General features: G+C 38.0%; 5 protein-coding genes across 6 annotated transcripts; all 5 read left to right on the forward strand.

Moving 5' to 3' along the window:
- The first annotated feature begins 50 nt into the window (after positions 1 to 50).
- LOC126797996 (uncharacterized GPI-anchored protein At5g19250-like) lies at positions 51 to 2041 on the forward strand. Its single transcript, XM_050524804.1, has 2 exons — positions 51 to 259; positions 1359 to 2041. The coding sequence occupies exons 1-2, from the start codon at positions 169 to 171 to the stop codon at positions 1874 to 1876; spliced, it is 609 nt and encodes a 202-aa protein (XP_050380761.1). The 5' UTR covers positions 51 to 168; the 3' UTR covers positions 1877 to 2041.
- A 371-nt stretch (positions 2042 to 2412) lies between these two features.
- On the forward strand, positions 2413 to 3255 carry LOC126797997 (uncharacterized GPI-anchored protein At5g19250-like). Its single transcript, XM_050524805.1, has 2 exons — positions 2413 to 2534; positions 2688 to 3255. Exons 1-2 carry the CDS (start codon positions 2453 to 2455, stop codon positions 3182 to 3184), a joined length of 579 nt encoding a protein of 192 aa, XP_050380762.1. The 5' UTR covers positions 2413 to 2452; the 3' UTR covers positions 3185 to 3255.
- Positions 3256 to 4039: 784 nt separating this feature from the next.
- On the forward strand, positions 4040 to 10112 carry LOC126797994 (uncharacterized). 2 transcript variants are annotated; one of them, XM_050524801.1, is made up of 11 exons: positions 4040 to 4756; positions 5001 to 5069; positions 5286 to 5558; positions 5652 to 5963; positions 6052 to 6129; positions 6640 to 7149; positions 7258 to 7323; positions 8024 to 8188; positions 8398 to 8614; positions 8696 to 9037; positions 9509 to 10112. In XM_050524801.1, exons 1-11 carry the CDS (start codon positions 4085 to 4087, stop codon positions 9619 to 9621), a joined length of 2817 nt encoding a protein of 938 aa, XP_050380758.1. In that variant the 5' UTR covers positions 4040 to 4084; the 3' UTR covers positions 9622 to 10112. The 2 variants fall into 2 exon arrangements, with proteins under 2 accessions (XP_050380758.1, XP_050380759.1); XM_050524802.1 differs by lacking the exon at positions 5001 to 5069.
- Positions 10113 to 10300: 188 nt separating this feature from the next.
- On the forward strand, positions 10301 to 12621 carry LOC126800734 (F-box/kelch-repeat protein At1g57790-like). Its single transcript, XM_050528143.1, has 2 exons — positions 10301 to 10614; positions 11356 to 12621. The coding sequence occupies exons 1-2, from the start codon at positions 10301 to 10303 to the stop codon at positions 12590 to 12592; spliced, it is 1551 nt and encodes a 516-aa protein (XP_050384100.1). The 3' UTR covers positions 12593 to 12621.
- Positions 12622 to 15316: 2695 nt separating this feature from the next.
- On the forward strand, positions 15317 to 18693 carry LOC126798056 (serine--tRNA ligase). The gene is made up of 9 exons (XM_050524881.1): positions 15317 to 15486; positions 15628 to 15698; positions 16227 to 16388; positions 16473 to 16578; positions 16691 to 16884; positions 17082 to 17185; positions 17267 to 17450; positions 17648 to 17827; positions 18240 to 18693. The coding sequence occupies exons 1-9, from the start codon at positions 15354 to 15356 to the stop codon at positions 18447 to 18449; spliced, it is 1344 nt and encodes a 447-aa protein (XP_050380838.1). The 5' UTR covers positions 15317 to 15353; the 3' UTR covers positions 18450 to 18693.
- Positions 18694 to 20679: the final 1986 nt, after the last annotated feature.

Consider the following 20679-nt stretch of genomic DNA (forward strand, 5'->3'; position numbering starts at 1 on the left):
GGTGGCAAAATTTCAATCCATATCCATCTACGAGTCTGGAACCCCAGAAGCTCATAAAATAAGCTACATGCTTGTCTTGAATCAATCTGGTGCCTCCCTGAACCGTAAAGCCCATTAATCTCAAGAATTTTGATTTGCTGTGTAAACACTTTATAGCATATATACTTAATGATGGCCTCCCTTATCAGACTTTGCTTCTTCGTCCTTCTAATCATTCAAGTTACTTTCTTATTTTCAGCCTTGGTGCACAGTGATAAAGGTATGTAGTATTCTTTAACAGTTTGTAGATTAATCGTTAGTAGTTCATCGATCAAGTGATTAATGATCATTGTTCTCTGGCCAGTGATAATATCGTCTGCAGAAGTATGATTATGCATGTAAAATTTTCGTAGCATGTCAGTTGTACATGTAAAGTTGCATAATCCTTGATTAATTAGAGACATATTGCATGAATTCGCATGAATTCGAATCCTACTTTTCTCATTTTGGATTATTGTACATCAGTACATGAGCATAGAGTTGCATGATCATTTAACTATGATGGATGATTGCCATTACGCTCCAAACTATACTGTAGTTGATGAACCAAGCTAATCACATTTGATGCCACTATAGTTTTAGTCGTTGGCGTACTCAGCTGGATTCACAACTGGGGTACTTGAATTTTTTTTTTTCAACGACCAAAGTGATAGAAAGTTATAACCAAAGTGATAAAATATTTAACTATAATGTATTAGATATATACTTTGTTGATGTGAAAATAGCAATCTATTTAAAATTACTAACAGTTTAGTTGATTGTAAAAAGAAGTTTTTGAAATTAATTAAAGAGTTTAATTAAAATTAATGTTCAATAAAAGTAAAATAGATTAATAACATGTTGAAAAAATCAAAGAATATTAGAAATAAATAGAAAGATAGACACAAATATTTGCAGTTGTGGGGATTTAATATTGGGTAGGCTGGATATTAATAAAATTTTAAAATTAAATATACAAAACTATACCTATGAACGTATTACATATACTTGTTAGTTATTTCCCAAATTCTTGGGTGACCTGAGTCTCTTCCCACTAACACGGAAAATTCTAACATGCAGCTCTGCATCACATGCAGAGTAATTTCTATGTGTGTGTAAAAAAAAAATAGACCAAATAAATAGAGAAAGAAGTATAATAAGGACCACAAGATTGAACTTTATGAAAATTAAATAGTGATGATTTGATCTTATCATATGCGATAGACGAATCCCACTAACACACCTAGATCCGCCCCTGGTTTTAGTGATGTCTAAATTTGTAGCATTTAAAATGATTTTATCCATAGTTCTTGACCTTACTTACCCAACATATATGGCAGAGGCCGATGAAGATGACATTCTCCAAGGTATCAACAGCTATAGGCGATCAATAAGCTTACCGGCCCTCATCAAGCACGACAAGGCCGATTGCCTAGCAGGAGAGATTGCAGACGATATACAGGACCAACCATGCAGCAGCCGAACCAATGGCGCCGCCATCTCTCCGGCAACTACGTCGACCGATATTCCCAGCCTTGCCAACAACTTGAACAAGTGCAAAATAGATGTAAACAGCACAGTGGACGGGGTCATCATGCCAGTTTGTGTGCCCAAAGCGGTCTCAACTCTTGTGCTTACCAATTACACCAACTCCCAGCGCTACGCCAAGTTTCTAAACAATTCGAGGTTCACTGGGGTTGGAATTGGTACCGAGGAGGATTGGACTGTGGTTGTCTTGGCCACAAGTACCACAACTGGAGACTTTGCTAATGCAGCAGGATCTTTGGTTTCAAGGGTTGCCACTGCTTATTGCTTGGTGTCCTTCATGTTGGGGTTGTGGCTGATTTTACTTGGCTGAAGTTAATTAGGCTTTGTTATGTTGTACCCTGGCCTTTTGGTTTCTTTTGGTGAATGGCCTTTTGGTTTCTGCTAGTTGTAACTTAGTGCTTTTTGTGGATGGGATTAGTTGGACTACATGTAATCCATTACTACTTACAAATAATTTCAGTACGTGTTTCTTGCCTCTTTTTTTGTTTTGATACGTTTTTGCTCTTGTAATTCGTTCTGATGCTTTACGCTTGAATAGGTATTACAAACGTAGCTCTTTACAGAGCTTTTATAACTGAAATGCCAAGCAAATTAACTCACAGAAACTATCACAGAAGAGAAAAAGGTTACACATATGAAACACCTGGACATTATCTCTGTACTTTTAAGAAGGTAAAACAAAAGGGAATAGAACCTGGAAAACCTTGAGACCCAAGTCAACTGTTAAAACAAGCAAAGAATTAAGAACAATTGCCCGACTTACTCTATAAGATAATAATAAACTGCAAGTCATGTATTTATTCCTCTGTTGTTGGTGTGTCTTTTATATACTTCATTAGTTCATTGTCACAAAGCTAACTAGCGGTGGCTTCGTGCACTGAAGCATATGGCCTCCTCCAAACTGAGCTTGTTTGCTCTTGTGCTTGCTTATGTCTTCCTCATTCAGTCTTCTCCAGCATATTGTAACGGTACTTCCATTATTTCCTTCGTAACAATTTTACTTAATTTGTTCCAGTAATCAGCTACTCACATTTATGGAGCATATACATGCCAAGAAGTGCGTCCATAAGTCTTCTATACGTAAATGTGTTTCCCTTTCTTTTTTTTTTTGGCTTCTGCAGAAGAAGAAGACGATCTTTTCGATGGTCTCAACAATTTCAGGCAAACCCTAAACCTCAGTGAACTTACCAGGAATGACAAGGCCGGCTGTATCGCCGACGAAATCTCGGATGCGCTACAGGGTCAGCCATGCTCTCATGCAGCTGACTACGAGATTAAACCAGGCAATGGTCCGGTGTTCCCTTACTTCAGCAAGCTCATAATCAAATGTAACATAGACAACAGCACCACAGCTGATGGGATCATTTTGCCTGTTTGTGTGCCCAATTTGGACCCAGATATTGTGCTCAACAATTACACTAACACCAAATTTGCTCGATTTCTGAATGATTCTAAGTATACAGGAGCTGGGGTTGGCTCAGAGGATGATTGGATGATCGTTGTGTTGACCACTGACTCACCTAGTGGGAGCTTCACCGGTGGTGCTTGTTTGGTTGCAGTTGGCATGGTTCACTACATGGTTGCTTTGTTTTTGGGGTTGTTCTTGGTTTTGTTATGATCAAGTGTTTTATAGTGTATCATGTTTGATATAATAATGTGACTTTCCGATGAGACGCTTTCCGATCTCCGATTTCTTATAAAATGTGGAACTTTTTATTTGGATTGGTGCACCCTGCTTCTCACTTATGTTACATCCTTGCTAGAACACATTCGATGGCTTTTAATTAGTGAAGTGACCTTGAGCGAAACAAAAAAAAAAGGAGACCAACCTTGATTCTTAAGCATCCTTACTCTTAAATCAACTACTTTATTTCAATTTTCCCGGTAACTTTCTCAAAATTTAACACGATAAATCAATAATTTTAATTTCATTCAACTGTAACTTTAAAAAGTTTATTTTTTCTTACTATAATTTGACGTTATTTAAATTATTTGACCAATTAAGTGATAAATCAATGAAGAGTCAAGTGCTAAACGACATTGCCTACTTAGACGAGATTACTACATGAAGACAAAAGCAAACGCTTAAAAAATACCAATTAGGCTCAAACAAGGATTATAATTCGAATTTTGGTTAAAAATTCAAATTTCCATATCCGATCAATTTCGAATTAATAACCAGGTCGAAAAAAAAAACTAATTCAATATAACAAATGAGATGCCTCCATCATCATTCACATCAACATCTCATAACTTCTACCAAACAGTCCCACTAACTCCAGCAAATTTTAGGTTGTTCTATTTATATAAAACACCATAGTGCTACAAAATAATAAGAACAGGTATAAAAGTTAAAACCTTAGCTAATGCTTCGCTGTGATTGGCCCGCCCAATCCACGTCAGACTCGCCCGTGCGCCAACTCCTTAACCTGCGCGCGCAGACCTTAACAACAACCAACGCCATCAACAGAAACAGAGAGAAACAGAGAGAGAGAGAGAGCTTTTTCAAGGTCCTCCAATGGCGGACCTCGAAGGCTTCGGAGACTTCAATTTCTTCTCCTCCGCCGCCACCATGCCACCACAATCAGCCTCCGCCGACGACGATTGGGGCGATTTCGTCGCCGTCGCCACGCCTCCGGTCAAAACTCACGCCGGTAACGGATTCGCACCCGCTCCGGCCGATTCGTTCGGGTTTTTCAGAAACGGCCCCGCGGCGCCGGGGGCGGCACAGGTCGAGTCGGATCCGAGTCCAAATCGGGTCGAGGCAAAGCCCGACGGGGTTAGTAAGACGAAGCAGTGGGAGAAGCCGAAGGGAGCTTTGCCGTTGTCGTTGTTCGGAGAAGAAGAAGAAAAGAAAGACGAGCAGGCGAATGAGGATTTGACCGGGTTGACTAAGAACGATGGATTTGGGATTAAAGGATCGAATTTGAATAGGAGCGGTAGTGGGATTGATGATTTGATATCGAATTTGTATGTTCAGAATGGGTCGGGTTTGAATTCGGGTTCGGGTGGTGCTGATTTGAGTTCCAATGGTTTGAAGTTTGAGGGTGCAGATTTGAATGGGAGCTCGAATTTGAAGTTGAATGTGGAAGAAGGGAATGGGGATGTTGATGAGGATGAGGATGAGGATGATGGTTGGGAATTTAAAGCTGCAGAGCCAGAGAGAGGTGTTGGCAGTGAGAATGCTAAGGTATAAAGGTGGTTCCTTTTTTCGTGTTTCCTTGATTGTTTGCGATCTTCTTGTCACATTGTCATTGCTGAGGTGAAAAAACATTACCATTCCTGATTAGGTACAGATTAGAATGATTTTGGGAACAAATATTGAATGTTGCTTATATGTTTTGGTGGGATCATAAGTGGAGCATTGGGAAAGATAATATCTTTGCCATAGTTGTTTTGTGTTTATTTATGATGCTTTGTAACCATTGTCCCAGGGACAAGGGGTTGTGGAAGTAGCGGAGTTGAGAGCAGAATCAAGTACATTTGAAAACCGGGGAATCCAGGCGGGTATTGTTTATTGTTGCATTACTTTGTTTTAAATGTTGTTTGTGCATCAACACTTTCCAATTTGATTGAAGAGTTTAGTTAGTATTTACCAACTTGATGGGACTTAAATCCTCATTTTATTTGTGGAATGTGATGTTAGTCATTGAAACAAGTGTTGATTTGTTCCATTGAGTTTGACATTACCTAATTGGACTATTGATTATGTATGGCAGGAAAGTAATAGAGGAACTGGATTTTCTGGGGGGTTTGGTATTCATGAGTTTAACAATGGCTCTGTTGCATCTAATGGAACTCCTCATGGTGGTGAATGGGGATTCTCATTTGACATCAAGCCAAGCTCTGTATCTCAAGATAATTTCTTCTTTGAAACATACTCAGAAAGCAAGCCGACCAATGATGCAAATGTGTCCAATTATTCTAGAGTTGATGATAATGGGTGGGAATTCAAGGATGCACTTTCAGAAACCGGATCAGAACATAAGTTGGTGAGCTACTTCGATTTGATTTGAAGTGTTGTTCTGGTTTACTTAAACTTCACATCTAAGATACTGATCTGGTAATGCTCGATTTGATTGTAGGAAGAGGCAAAGGCTGCTAATCCTGCTGGTTTAGAATGGCATGTATTAGATGGTGCTGGAGCTGGTCCTCGTAATGATTTTTTCTCTGGGTCGGATTGGATTTCTCACCCCTCTTCTGAAAGTAACTTTGCATTTCCTTTTATCCCTAATTCTGATACTAGAGATGTGGTAATCTTAGATTCCTATTCCAACGGGAAGAAAGATGACATAGCAACAGGGTTGAGTTCAACTACAGATAATAACCATGTTGAGTCAGATGACAATTTTTGGGAATTTAAGGATGCATTTTCAGAATCAGGGTCGATGCTTGAGGTAGATGATTTGGTTGGATTTGATTTATAGGCAAAATATCTATACCACTTAAGAGGGATGTGAAAACTCACTTTTTATCTTGTTCTAGGGAGAGTCGGTGGTTGCCAGTAATTCTCCTGCCAATACAACATCATCAGCAATGGATGGTGAAAATCATGGACTACAGGTAATATTTCTGTTTTTTTTTTGGACGAAACTGTATTCTATGAAGTTGAGATATTTACTTTTGTTTCTTTTACCAGCTTGATGTATATATTCCAATTTACTTGAAATATGTGAAAGATTCACTTCAGATGTATCGCCTCCATAGTGCCGCTATATGGCATGCTGCATGTATTTAAAGCGTGTCAGTCATTTATAGTGTACTGGAACTAACTGGCCTGCGTTTTGTCTTGGTGGTTAGTGATTCCTGCTAACTTCAAGATAAGAGGTATGAGGCCAGTGTGATTACTACAAAGTGAAATATTCCAAAACTGGAATCATATGTTCTTTTGCATTGAGGGTAGGGGATGAGGAATTGTTAGGTCTATGTCGTTCCCGTGGTGTAGATCTGTTATTCCCTGATTGATTGGTGGCTCTGGTTGTGAAATCCTAGATTATTAGTAACTTTCACTCGAGTACTCGACTAGTAAGTACTCACGGCCCTTTTGTAATTATTGTCTGTTTTATTCTACAGCACAGTGAGGTAATGTCAAGGAATCATCGGCAAGCTTTACCACTGTCCATTTTTGGAGATGAAGAACTAGAAACTGACACTTCCTCAGTCCATGAAGATATTTCTACTCAGACAGCTGCTTCCCACCAGATAAATACTGCCAGAAGTCCTGCTACCAATGTATCCATTACCGATTTCATATCAAGCTTATACAGTCAAGTAGAACAGGACACGCCTAAAACTCATATACCTAAAGAAATTGAAAGTACTACTACTCATCCTGTGACAACAATGTTAGAATCTGATTTTGTTGGTGATGATGGTGATGACGATGGTGATGACGGTGATGATGACTCCTGGGAGTTTAAGGATGCTGTTTCAAAAGATCAGAATTCAACTTCTATTGCTAATGTTGAAGATTCACTTAAAGATACTTGTACTCAAATCCAGGTGGATGACTTTGTGGAATTTTATTGCAAGTTGAAGGATGAATCATATTTTCTTGCACTCTACCATCTTGACCAGAACAAGGTCAGTAGAATTTCTCTTACTTCCCTTCTATGAATTCCTTATCTGTATTAACATTTTCCTTTTTTCAGAATAATGCCTGTGTTAACATTAAAATTTGCATTCTGTTAGAAAGCTCAAAGTAGTGCTTCTTTTTCTGGTGTGGATGCAACAGAGGCTCTGGATAAGGAAATCCAGGTTAGTTTTAAATTGCCATTTTAGTTTCATTCCTTTCTTTGTTTCTCATTATAGCTTGAGCTGTCAATACTGTAGTTTTGCACTATATACCCAATTAACATACATCCTGGAAATTTGCTATAGATCTTTCTAATTAGTAACTCAGCTTCTAATGAGTGTTTTTCTAATTAGTAACTCAGTTTCTTATTATTATCTTTGCTTTTGTAACATATCGAGAGAATCATCATAGGATGAACCAAGTAATCAGGAACTGATGTTAGTAAATTACTACCAAGGAGTTGTTGGTCTAGCAGTCAGTCACTTGGTTTGCTCCCAAGTGGTCCGGGGTTTGATCCTCTCCCATGGTACCCACCTAGCAAAAAATAAGAAAAGTTAGTTTTCAGTTTCCCAGATGTGGTGTGGTCAGGCGGGAATCCTGGGGACTAGTCGGGTCAAAGATCTGGACACCCTAGTTTAAAAAAAATTGTTAGTGGATCACTGGATTTCATACATCTGTGGATGATCAAAATTTCGAGTCATGAATGCTGTCCTTGGTTCAATTTTGTTGCAATTATCTAACTTTTTTATTTTCAAACCAAACTCAAATGGACATTGGATGATATCAGTTTTTTTATGTAGTGATGGGGTTTTGAGTTAATGATTATGCATGGTTATGACTTTCAAAAGTACTAATTATTGAATGTGTTTTCTCTTGTTGTAGAAATTATATGATGACTTGCCTCAAGACAAGATGAGATCAGATCAGTTCCAGTCAGGGAATTCTTCACCAAGAAATTCATTCCTTAACGAGCTTCATAAGGCTCTTGGGGAACTGAAGTTCCAAGTTCTTGAGTCAGAATATCAGTTGTCACAAAGACTGTCCTTGGTATGTATCTTTGTGTTGATAATATGTAAAACGATCAAGACTTCCGTAATTCTAAATTAATCTTCACAAACAAAAACAGGTTGAATTGGTAGCTATTATAATTGAGAGTGCATAATGCTATGCCCACTTTCAACCGGTTGAATCTTTTTTTGTTTTACTTGTTATGAGTAGCCTTAGCTTGACACCCCTTGTCCTTTGGCTTTGAACAGGCAGAGAAGGATATGACATCAGCAATTGAACTTCTAAGACATGCAGCTTCGATATTAAGGATTCTTAGACTCGGTTCAATGGAGGAGCAATCTAGGTACATTGCTGTGTGGTCTCAAATGGTCTCCATATGTGCGGAAGAGCTAAAACATGGCTCTTTAATTTGGAGGCAATCATTAGAAAAGAATGTTCAGAAGCAGATGTTATCTGAACCACGAGGTACCAGACACAAAAATAACTATTGATGTCATCCCTAGTATATGTTCATAATTTAATGTCTAATCCTGTTATTGTATACAGGCAAGCAGTATATCATTGCTCTGGGAGAAATGTACCGAGTAGTTTTAGTTCTGAGAGCCTCAACCAAACTGTACAGTCCTTGGATTCTATTACAGTCAGATTGTTCTAGCTTGATTGGTCTTCTAAACCAGTGTTATACTCTATGGTCAAGTTCAGGACTTGATGAAGCTCTCAGAAGTATTTCAGATAAAGATGATTTCAAATATGACGAAAATGTTAATGCATTACTGGATTCCTTAAACTCTATAAATCATCTTGACGCATTTTCACTCCAAGACCATTTTTTGAGTGGACAACAAGCTCTATGTTCGCTGTCACTTTTATCAGCAGGAGCTGTGCCAGGTAACAGAAATTATTAAATGTTCCTCGGTGTTCATTTGAATTTACACCATCTGATAAATGTGCTCAATAATTATAGTACTTGCACAATACACATCACTTGTCTGTAACACGGTAATTAACTTTCATGGTTGAGGAATTTGGTTTCCTGTCAAAATACTAAAAGTCTAAAACTAGTAGAATTCTGTGAATTACTCTTTACTTTAGTGAGATGGAATGTTGTACTTTCAATTTGGGCATGTCATCAGATTTATAAAAAAAAAAAAAACTGAAACTAGGTGCATTGTCTCTAATTTTGTTTGGTGATAAAGTAGGGTGTAATCCTTGATTGCTCTATCTAATTCAGATTTCTGTCTCAAGAAACCCAGAAAAAGTTATGCTAGTTACAGAAATAATGATTCGCTATTCTTAACAGTCTCCTAAGCTCTTGATAGTTTCAATTGGTTATTCTTATTAATTGGTTGTGTATTTCAGGTATTAAAATGGTGGTGTGGAACGACCAACACTATTTATTGACCCTTGCAAACCTGTGGATAAATTTAATTGGTGGTGATCCCCCGCAATTGCCACACTTCAGTTTTAGCTGAGGAGAAAAAACATGTTGAAGGAAGACTTGGAGATTCGCTTTGGCTGAAGTTTCGTCTTGAATCTGTTGTTACCTCTGAAACAGGGATCTTGGATTCTATTTAGTGGGGACTGAAATGAAGATTGACGATTAGATCCAAAAAAAGTAGCGGCAACTTCTCAAACTCACAATCAGGAAGAAAAATCTCAATATGGCTTTAAGAAGATCCACAAAACGGCCATGCTGGTCCGTTTAGTCCTACCAAGTTCTGGTGGAGGTCTTGTATCTTGCCATTCATTTTTTTGGGAGCTGTAGTATAATAGCCATTGGAAATGTAAGAAATGTATCAATGTGTGTAGTTGTGTGTCTGACTGGGTGTATAAGAAAAGCATTCATCTACCCAGTAATAGAATTTTGAGAGGAGGAAGAATTTACTCAGATTGCCAATTCCTACTTTGTATTGCAAAATTTCATACTATAAAGGAGTTTCAAATGAATTTTTTATTTATGGAATCCACTAGAATTTTATATAAAACAAAGGCCATGCTACTCTGTTGTTGTCATGTGTCATGCAGTAGACAAGATCTCTTGAGCCTAAACTAAAACTTAATATATAGCATACTTCTGTTCTATAATAACTATCCTCGAATTTAAACAGAAATAACATAAAATAAAATAAAAGCATATTCTAGCATAGCTATATGCTAGGAAAAAATCTAAACTGTCCCTGGCCGGCAAGACAACCAGGGCATAATCCAAACCACAAGCAATGGGCCCAAAGACCAAGACCTAACCCACAACCCAAGCCCAAAGGCTTCAGCCTCGGCCCAGATGCAGGAGACCCAGCACCAATCCAAGCCCTCTCTCTACACCTCGACGCTGTCGCCGGTGTCCAGACTCTATTCCAGCTCAAACCCAGTGGATTAGCTTCCAAGATTGAAGCTTTCAAGCGACAACCACAGCCGCCAAGGATGCACCAAACCTTGTGCCGCCCCACAGATCGAAACAGATCCCAGTACCCTTAGATTTGGCGGCCAAGCTTTGTAGCCAGGCCCTGCATCCAAGGAGTGCCGCCATAAAACATAATAGGTCGGAGAGCCAACCTTCTTCAACGCTGTCGTCGAAAGTGATTCTCGCCATCACTACACGATCTGTGCCAAGAGGTCTCGATGCCGCCACCCATTCGTCTGTGCAATCGCTACGCTCCAAGATAGAAACGTCTCACCGCCATGTAACTCTAGGTTTGAAGCCCATCATCACCACCAACCATAGAAAAGCCAGCATCAAGAAAGTTCGATCACTTTGACGGCTAGGGAGAAACCCTAGCAGAGCAAAGGCCGACATAGATTTTTTTTACAACTCTTCTAGGAAAGTTGGAGGTTTCAAGTGATTGATAGTCAATACTCAATAGCTATGTTATCTATATTGGATGTATTGAATGTGGCATTTTGGAAAACCAAACAAGGTAAAATGAAGAGGCTAAAAAGTTATAAAGAAAAGACCAAAGAGTACTCATTTTCACTTTTTACCCTATAAAAGGGGATCTAGGTAAGAAATTGGAGATGAGCTCTTGAAAGTTGAAACCAAACGGCGCAAATGATGGTGATGGTTCCAAATTCCAATCACTGCTAGGGCATACTGTTCTTCAATTTCTTAGTTGCCTTTTCCTCAATTTCATCATCCTTAATGCATAGATATACAAACCCTAGCTTTGTTATATATGCACATAAATATTTATATGCTTTCCATCTTCTAGGGTTTTAATTCTCCAAATCAAGAATCAGGGCATATCTACATTGGAACCCCATATCTCGCTTCTGCGTGTAAAAATTGGAATAGAGAATATGTCAGTTGTAGCTGCCAATAAGAAGCTTAAGAGAGAAATCCCACCTCCTCCTTCTCCACCACCACCATGGTCTGATCTTCACATTGACATATTAGTTTGCATCATGGGACGCCTTTGTTATGTGGATCAGATTCATTTTGGTGCTGTTTGCAAGAATTGGGGACTAGTTTCTGGTGTGAAGCCTGCAGATAAACTCCCTTCGGTTCTGACACTGAATTTTAACTGCAAGCATGATTATTATCCCATTACCCTATATGATCCATCTAGCAGCATTACTTACGAGCTTGATCATGAAATTGAACGGTCAACTGTCCCAGGGTTTGGCAAACTACAAGTGTGTGGTGCAGGAAAGAACGGTTGGTTACTTCTAGCAGATATTACACCAAACATATTTTGCTTTGACTCTAAAATTTATGTCTACAATCCTTACAGAGATGGGGAATATATCAATTTACCCCATTTGACTGGCAGTAGGATCAAAGCCACGTTTGGTGGTACCTCTGATCTAACATCTAGAGATTGTTTGTTTTTCCCGGTGCATGATGTTGAAGAGGATCAAATGGGGTTGAGAATTAGCACTTGCCGCCATGGTGATAGAAGGTGGACTAGCCATTTTAAAGATAGGCATAGTAAGGAGATATTAATTGGTGTGTTCCATGTCAAGGGCCTCTTCTTCTGTGTCTTCAAAAGTGGAATGCTAGGTTCATTCAACCCAGATACCAAAGTTTGGAGCTTGCTGGATACTGCTGAAAATATGGAATTAGTGGAGCTTCAAAATCTAGCAGCTTTCGAAGCTAGTGTTGTTGAGTCTGATGGAGAGGTGTTGCTGGTGTACTTTAAGCGGGACTATAAGCCTTGGCACATTTTCAAGCTAGATTGGTTGCAAATGAAATGGGTAAAGGAAGTTAGCTTGGGTAAAAGAGTGTTATTTCTTGGTGACATCTCGTTTTTGTATTCTGCTGATGGTGAAATAAAGGACTTGGCTGATCGTATCTATTATCATGGTTTTAGGAAATCTTACTTCTATCCAATCAAGTCGGGTATTGGTAGGCTCCGCAGCAATGCATTAATACGCCATTCATGCATACATTATGAGTCACGAAGCGATCATATGCTCAGAGTTTGGATCAAACCACCAACACTATAAGGATATGCAGTACATGCTAGCATCAATCGATTGCAGATGAGTTTCATACCTCGATGGCTCAATGATAGTAACTAGTAGTACTATTAGAATGAAGTACTATTTCTTTTGAATTCCATTTTGTAATCCCTTGTCTGTTCAACAGATTTAATTGCTTCCTTATTTTGATTGTAATCTTGTATTTTGAGAAGCATTCCTTTTTTTTAGATTTATTGTTATATATGCATGTGGTTGTGTGACTGTCTTGTAGCAACCGTTTCCATTTTCTTTTGGTAGTCAGTTAGGCATGCAAATCATTGTTTTGTAAGCCATTAACAACTGACTTGCCTATCTAGCACCTAGTCTCGTTACTTCTGCTCAAGTGGTACTTCATATTTTTATTTTCATTCGATCTATATTGATTATATGATCTGTTTTTTGCATGAATTGATAAACAGAGGTGGAAAAAATATTCTAGGGAACTTTTGGGGTAAACTTTTGTTTCATCAGTTATCAGTTCCGTAGTACTATTATGTCTAAACTTCTGAGCTTGGCTAACAAATGGCCTAATTTAGTACACAACCACAAGGTAAGTTCTATCAAAGACCACCAGAGAACAACTATTCAGTTAAATTGCAGCTGAATCAATCAATGGTAAGTTCTATAAACGTCTTATCCTGGTAGAATTAGAAAATGCATTCCCAATTAACGCTGGTGTTAGTGGTGTGTTCCATGCGAAGGCCATCTATAACTGTACTAAAAAATGTAATTGTGTTCCACTCTATAATTGTGTTCCACTCATGCATACATTATAATGAGTCACGTATTGATCATATGCTATCAGAGTTAATTTCGATAGCTACACCAACGCTATCAGAGTATGCAGTACATGCCAGCATTAATCAATTGCAGATGAGTTTCATACTTCAACGTTAAAAGTAGTAATAAACTAGTAATACTAGAATGAAGTACTCTTTCTTGTATCTCCCACAAGAAAAGAGTGTTCTGTTTGCTTCCTTAGTTTTTTTACTAATAGCCTTGTATATCTGAGGAGAAGCATTCATCTTTTGTGTGGTTTTTGTCATACGTATATCCATATATGTTTTGGACTTCTAATCGATCAGCTAATCAGAACATGTAAATCCTGGTACTGTAAGCCATGAGCAACTAACTTAATCAGCAGCAAGTCTGGATATATACTTGTGTCTAAGTAATAGTTCATTCTTGCTTCATTCTGATGTTCATTCGATCCAGATCGATATCCATCTGCTTTCACATAAATTGACAAACAACAACTAATCAATTAAAATTAAAAAAAGTTTCGAGGTTGGCTATAGCCTCACTTGAATAAATAGTATCAAAGACATCCGCAGTACAGCTCTCCAGCTTCTCTATATCTTTGTAACATCTTTCCGCTGTATCATGCGATCCAGTTTCCCGCAAGAGATTTGCTCCCTTGTTTAAGCAAGCAAGAGATCTTAGATCGTGACATTTTGCGGCAGCGACCAAAGCAACTAGCCGCAGAACTTTGCTATTAGTCTTTAAATAACAGTATGCCAAGTTTTCGAATGTGTCCCCAGCTTTATCCCAGGCTTTGGAGAGTCTGTATTGATCAGCAGCTTCAAGGAAAAGTTATGCAGCCTGTTCGTGTTTGGATTCTTTGGTGTTGAAAAATCTCCATCCAGTGAGCTTCGATTCTTTGCTTTCTTTTCAAATTTCTTCGCTCTAGCAATATGATCCATGGCTTCCATAGTTTCTAGACCTCTGAGTGTGAAGAATGAGGACTTCTACCCCACACAACCGCTTTTATAAACCTCTGCTCTCCTAATAGGATTAGGAAAACCATATTCCTAAATTAACATAAGAAACCTACGTGAAAAGATTCTTCTCCTAACAGCGTAATGTTCTCGACTTTCCTAGTCAAACTGTCCTAGTCTCTTAGGACTTCAAGAAACCAGACATACCATGTCCAGACCGTAGTGCTATTTACTAGTTGAGAAGGCCAGAAATTTGATAAGGTTAGAGAAAGGTTTGTTCAGATCAATTTGATATTCAACACCTGCAACTCTGCAAGTTCTCAATGCAAATGTTGAATCCCAGTGCAATTGGTTAATTCATTTGAGTAAGAGAATATATATATATATTTTTTAAAGTTTGAACACTCCATCTGTATGTATGTTTAATCAAGTAAGATAGGGACATAAAGATGGCGAGGGAACAGAAAGATGAAGTCATCTTTATGTGTTCCATAAATTTTAATGTGCATATGATAAATAAAGTGTCTTAAAATGTAATCGCCTCATAAGATGACTTCATATTCCTAACACTAAGAAACGCTATTGTACTTTTTCTCATGCACTAGACTTTAGAGATACTAAAACTTGAACAAATATCGATAACGACATAAAAAACACATCATAGACTGTTACTTAATTTTTAGTGCCCCTAAGGCCTATAAGTTTGACATGAGATACGATAACTTGTATGGTAATGTTATATTCTTGGCACCATAGGCTTCCATCATAATATTTTTCAAATGTTTAGGCCTTGAAAACACTGAAAATTGTGGCAAGCCGGCAGTAATAGTAAAACAAGAAATTACAAAACGGGTCAAGAAGAGCGGGGTATGGAGCGAATCTAGGCAACGAGAGAGTCCGGAATCCTAGGCCCAAAACATCAGGCCCAATTCTCCCATGATCTGAGTATATAGGGTTTATATAGGGTTGGTCTTCTTCTCCTTCGTTTTGTTCTCTGCGTTTTTCTTCAAGAATCAAAACCATCGACAATGTTAGACATCAACCTTTTCAGAGAAGAGAAGGGCGGCGAGCCTGAGAAGATTCGCGAATCTCAGCGGCGTCGCTTCAAAAGCGTCGAGATCGTCGACGAGGTCATCCAGCTCGACAAAGAATGGCGCCGACGTAACTCTCTCTCTCTCTCTCTCTCTCTCTCTCTCTCTCTCTCTGTAGTTCGCTGTGAAATCTGTGTGGTGTTGATTTGGTTTTGGAGGTTTATGAGGTAATGTGAATCGGAACTTACTTTGTTGTGGTGAAAATTTTCAGGTCAATTTGAGCTGGAGAATCTCAAAAAGGAGTTCAACAAGATCAATAAGAAAGTTGCTCAGCTTCGGATTGTGAGTCTCTCTTTGATTTTGTTTTCTTCGAAGTTGGATTTGGAAGAAAATGTGTAGCTTTGGATTAGGAAGATTTGAATAGCCTTAGAAACTTAGATCATGAGGTATGTGACTGTGTGTAGAGGATCTAAGGACTCTACTTTGACCTGTGTGGTGTTATACTTGAAGCGTTTCGGTTCCGTTTGACGATTAGGTTGCCTTGAGTTCATGTTGATAGTGAGAATTTGGAGACATAGTGTTTTCTAGTTACGGTTTTGGAAGGATGAGAAATTTGGTTTGAATTGGATGTGAAGTTGCTTGAATATGGCATTGTAGTGGTAGTGATGGTGTGGATACTTTTAGATGATTATATGTATAGTGTGCACTTTTGTGCTTGTTTTGTGTGTTGAACTTATCCCCAGTACTAGTCTATTTCCCTTGAGCTCTTCCAAATTATGAAGTTATGTCATTTAATGCCAGTAGAGGATGTTTTATGCTTTTTGGTTATGTCATTTATGGAACTGAGTGTCAAATATTTTGGTGTAATAGTCAGGTCAGGATTCTACAGAGGTGATCAAGGAAACAGAAGAAAACAAGAAATTGAGCGCAGAAAAAGAAGTTGAAGTTCGAGAGGCTAAATCTCTTTTGGATTCAAAATTGGAACTCATTGGAAACCTTGTGCATGATAGTGTTCCCGTCCATGATGATGAGGTAACATCTTGGTACATTATTGTGCACTTATTATGCCTCTTTATGATTTGTGTTGGTAATACGAAATGTTCTGTTCTGTTGTAGGCCAATAATGCTGTGGTTAGATTGTGGGGTGAGAAGCGGATGGAACCCAAACTTAAAAACCACGTTGAACTTGTAGAGCTTCTGGGTATTGCTGACTTGAAGAAAGGTATTGTTCTCTTAAGCCATTCAAACAAACTTGGAAAAAAAGAAGATGATTTAACTTTTATAAGTCTGCCATCCAAAAAAGCCTATTTCTAATTCAAATTGCTCAAATACAGGTGCTGATGTAGCTGGAGGTAGAGGTTTTTACTTGAAAGGTGCAGGTGTTCGCCTCAATCAAGCCCTAATCAACTTTGGCCTCGATTTCCTTGAGAAAAGGGGATATACGTCATTGCAGACTCCCTTTTTTATGAGAAAAGACATAATGGCAAAGTGTGCTCAGTTAGCTCAATTTGATGAAGAACTTTATAAGGTAACAGTCATTACAACCGCCTATATTATTTGTTTGTGTGTGTGTGTATTATTTTCTTGCTCTTCTTTCTTTAAGACCTGGTCGTTTCTATTTTGTCATTTATAATTTTCAATGGAAGTCAAGATTCAAACAAAAAAAAATTCTGGACTGTCTGCCTAAATACACAAGGGTAACATGACTGATTTTGTGTTTACTAGGTAACTGGAGAGGGCGACGATAAATATCTCATTGCTACAGCTGAACAGCCACTTTGTGCATACCATTTGGATGACTGGATTCATCCCTCACAGCTGCCCATAAGGTTTGAATATCTCATTAAAAATTCCAGTCATTATAGAATGATTTCTATTAATCATTAATGATAAGGTTTTCTTTTCTTCAGATATGCTGGGTATTCATCTTGTTTCCGCAAGGAAGCCGGTTCACATGGTAGAGATACCTTGGGAATTTTCAGAGTACATCAGTTCGAAAAAGTTGAACAGTTCTGTTTGACAAGCCCAAATGGCCAGGACTCTTGGGAAATGCACGAGGAAATGATCAAGAACTCGGAGGAATTTTATCAGCAGGTATCATGTTTCTTCTGAAGAATTAAATATGCATTTGGTCACTTATATGTGTAACTATAAGTTAAGGGGTTGATCACTATTTACCCCACTTCTTTTAAAAGGAGTTGGATGCTATTTGTTATTTAATTGGTAATGTTCAACTTCAGTTTAGTACCATCATTCGCAAACCTGATCATTTGAAATTTTATGATGTTCAGCTCAAACTTCCTTATCATGTTGTGTCCATTGTTTCTGGTGCTTTGAATGATGCGGCTGCAAAGAAGTATGATCTGGAAGCATGGTTTCCTGCATCTCAGACTTACAGAGAACTTGTCTCATGTTCGAACTGTACAGACTACCAATCAAGGAAGTTAGAAATTCGATTTGGGCAGAAAAAGGTAGGTCTTGAGAGAACTGACATTCTATTACATATTGATCAATATACATGACCATTAGAACTTAAGAACGATTATTGGTTAAAAAGAATCTCTAGGTCATATATTAATTTGTTGTGTATATGTGAACTGTACTTAAAATTGCATTCTGCTGCTATTTCTCAGACATCTAAAGTGTTTTAAGTTGTGGATCATTTTAAAAGCTGTGTTCCATCATAGCTAGATATAAAATAGAGGAGATTAGTACTTCTATTTGGAAGAGTTGCATTTTGTTGAGAAAACTTTTTTATAGCGAATGTCAGAAAAGGGTTCAGGAAGAGTTGCATTTTGTTAGGAAAAGCTTTTTTGTAGCGAATGTTAGAAAAGGCTGTTCTATCTGCTGATTTGGTGGCTGTTGTGACTTTTATAATTGCAGAGCAATGAACAGACCAAGCAATACGTCCACTTGTTGAATTCAACTCTTACAGCAACTGAGAGAACCGTTTGCTGCATCCTTGAGAATTATCAGAGGGAAGATGGTGTTGAGGTGCCAGAAGTCTTGCAAAACTTTATGGGTGGAGTGGCCTTCCTACCTTTCAAGAGCAAACCAGCCCCTGAAGTCAAAGGGAAGAAATCCAAGGCCTAAATTCATCTGTTTTCTAGATTAACAGTGAGCTTAGTTAATGATATCGCATACGCCAACTATTTTGAATGAATTCTTTGAGATATTGTGAAACCCAGATTCAAATTCTGATGTTGTAATGAACTTAGAAATTTGGTTCTTGTTTACTCTTGGCTCATGTTATCTACAAAATTTCACTTATCATCAAATTTGTAGTCTACACGGAAAATATTTTTGTTGAATTAAAATAGATTGATTTCAGAGTGAATTTATGTAGTAGTTGTTGTACATTCATCAATCACATGGTGCCCTTTTGAAGTAGTCTGTTTTTGCTTCTGCAGGGGTAGAAAACCCGTTCAACTGAAACAAGCTGCTTCTCAATCTACATCGACCGTGAAACTGTTTCAAAAGCCCTTCTTCAACTTGGTCCGGGGACTCGGGTTACAAAAACTAAGATTGTTGTTGAAATGAGAAGTCAATTCTTTTCCTGTGTCACTTGTCAAATGCGCAAGAATGAACTGATTCTGAGCTATTTTTTACTTAGCAAAGGGATAACCCTCGAGCCTACAAGTTTGGAAATTTTTGCATGGAATGATTGAATCTTGAAATGCTGTATCGGCAACAAGTTTTCCTTCTGTCAAAGTCAAAAGAATAACCGACTTTGAAGAACTTCACACTCTTTCAAAGATGCATCATTCAGATTATCAAAGATTTTCTGTCTTGTCCTCACTTACATGTGGAATTCCATCTCATAAAATAGTATGGTTGCTTCTACATGTTTGCTGTACTGAATATCTAAACTACCGACCATTAGCCGAAGCAATAGTACAGGAAGACTAATGCACCCTTCATTTAGAGTTGTTTATGCAAAAGGGTGTCAATGATTTACCAAGTGATAAAGAAAAGAACAAGCAGCAAGCTTCTTAGATAAGGCATTGGCTATTGGATTGCATAGGGAGTAAATTTGGGTAAGATAAGCTGTCCAAAATCACCTTAATCACCCAAATTTAGTAATTTACTATCATTAATTATAAGAGTCTCGTCGAGCAATATCATACGAAAAACTCTAGTGATATACTGCACACAATTACAGTAGGGAAGTTTAATCTGGATCTTGGAGAAAAAATGAATGTAAACTGTTATGTAGGAGCTGAACTCGATGATAATACAACTCACACTACCAAAAACATATGTCTTACCAAGCTATAAAATCTAAAACAAAAGGTGTCTAAACTTTCTTGATTTTGTTACAATAGAACTTCCAAAAGCTAGATTATGTCTTACTTTTTTTCTATAATCCAATCTTTGATGCTATATAGGTAGCTTATGTACAACTTCTGTGTTGATTTTGAACCTACCTATTGTGCAATGGGTCAGGAGCAGAAGGCACTTCTCTGTTGCTTGTGGCAAAAAACCCCCCATTCCCAGTTGAGTTGGAGCTGTTCATCTGAACTCTAGCATTCACTAGATTCTTTTCCGCCTTTTCGGAGTTTTCGCTTAACCATCTCGCACCTGAAACTTCATAGTGTAAGCCTGAGATGCCCAAGAAAATCAGCAGAAGGCCTATAAGTTGGTTCTTGGAGATGAACATGGTGAGCATGGCTTCTTCAAATCCAAAAGCAATGATTTTTGTCTCTGCTTAGCTTCTCTTTAAGCAAGCATGGAGAATATAAAAATCAAACTTTTGGGTTTCTTATGTTGAGAGAGAAATAGAGAGAGGAAGGGTGATAGAAGTCGGCAGGTTTTTAAAGGGAGAAGGGAGCAAGTACCTCAAATGGGAATTAGTTATATGTTTGTGTGTGTGAATATGTGTGCATATGTGAAGGTGGACATTATTGGTCAGATTCCTCACTATAAACTATGATAGCAGTGAGACTTTAACTCATGACTCTGGTCTTGTGTTGACTGCTTGTGTCTCACACCATCTCAACTTCTCAAGCAACGAATCCATTGTTTAAGAATTTGCTCAACTTCTCTTAATTACCAAGCAATGACGCTAAACATGACATCTTCTTTAAAATCAATATTGAGCTAATAAGACTTTTCACCAGATCTTATATCTTGTTTTAGTGTTTTATTCAAATTGGGTTTGCATTGTTCAGAAAATTAATGTAAATATCTAGAGAGAGAGAATTGAACTATTGTGACAGATTAATTTCTTTTGTACAAAACCAAACTCTTAATCGAGCATATGTCATGGATTATAGATCTCATATCATGTCTTGTAAGTGCAATATACAAAGTTCTTTGGGGA

Source organism: Argentina anserina, chromosome 6, assembly GCF_933775445.1.
Source record: "Argentina anserina chromosome 6, drPotAnse1.1, whole genome shotgun sequence".
Classification (NCBI taxonomy): domain Eukaryota; kingdom Viridiplantae; phylum Streptophyta; class Magnoliopsida; order Rosales; family Rosaceae; genus Argentina; species Argentina anserina.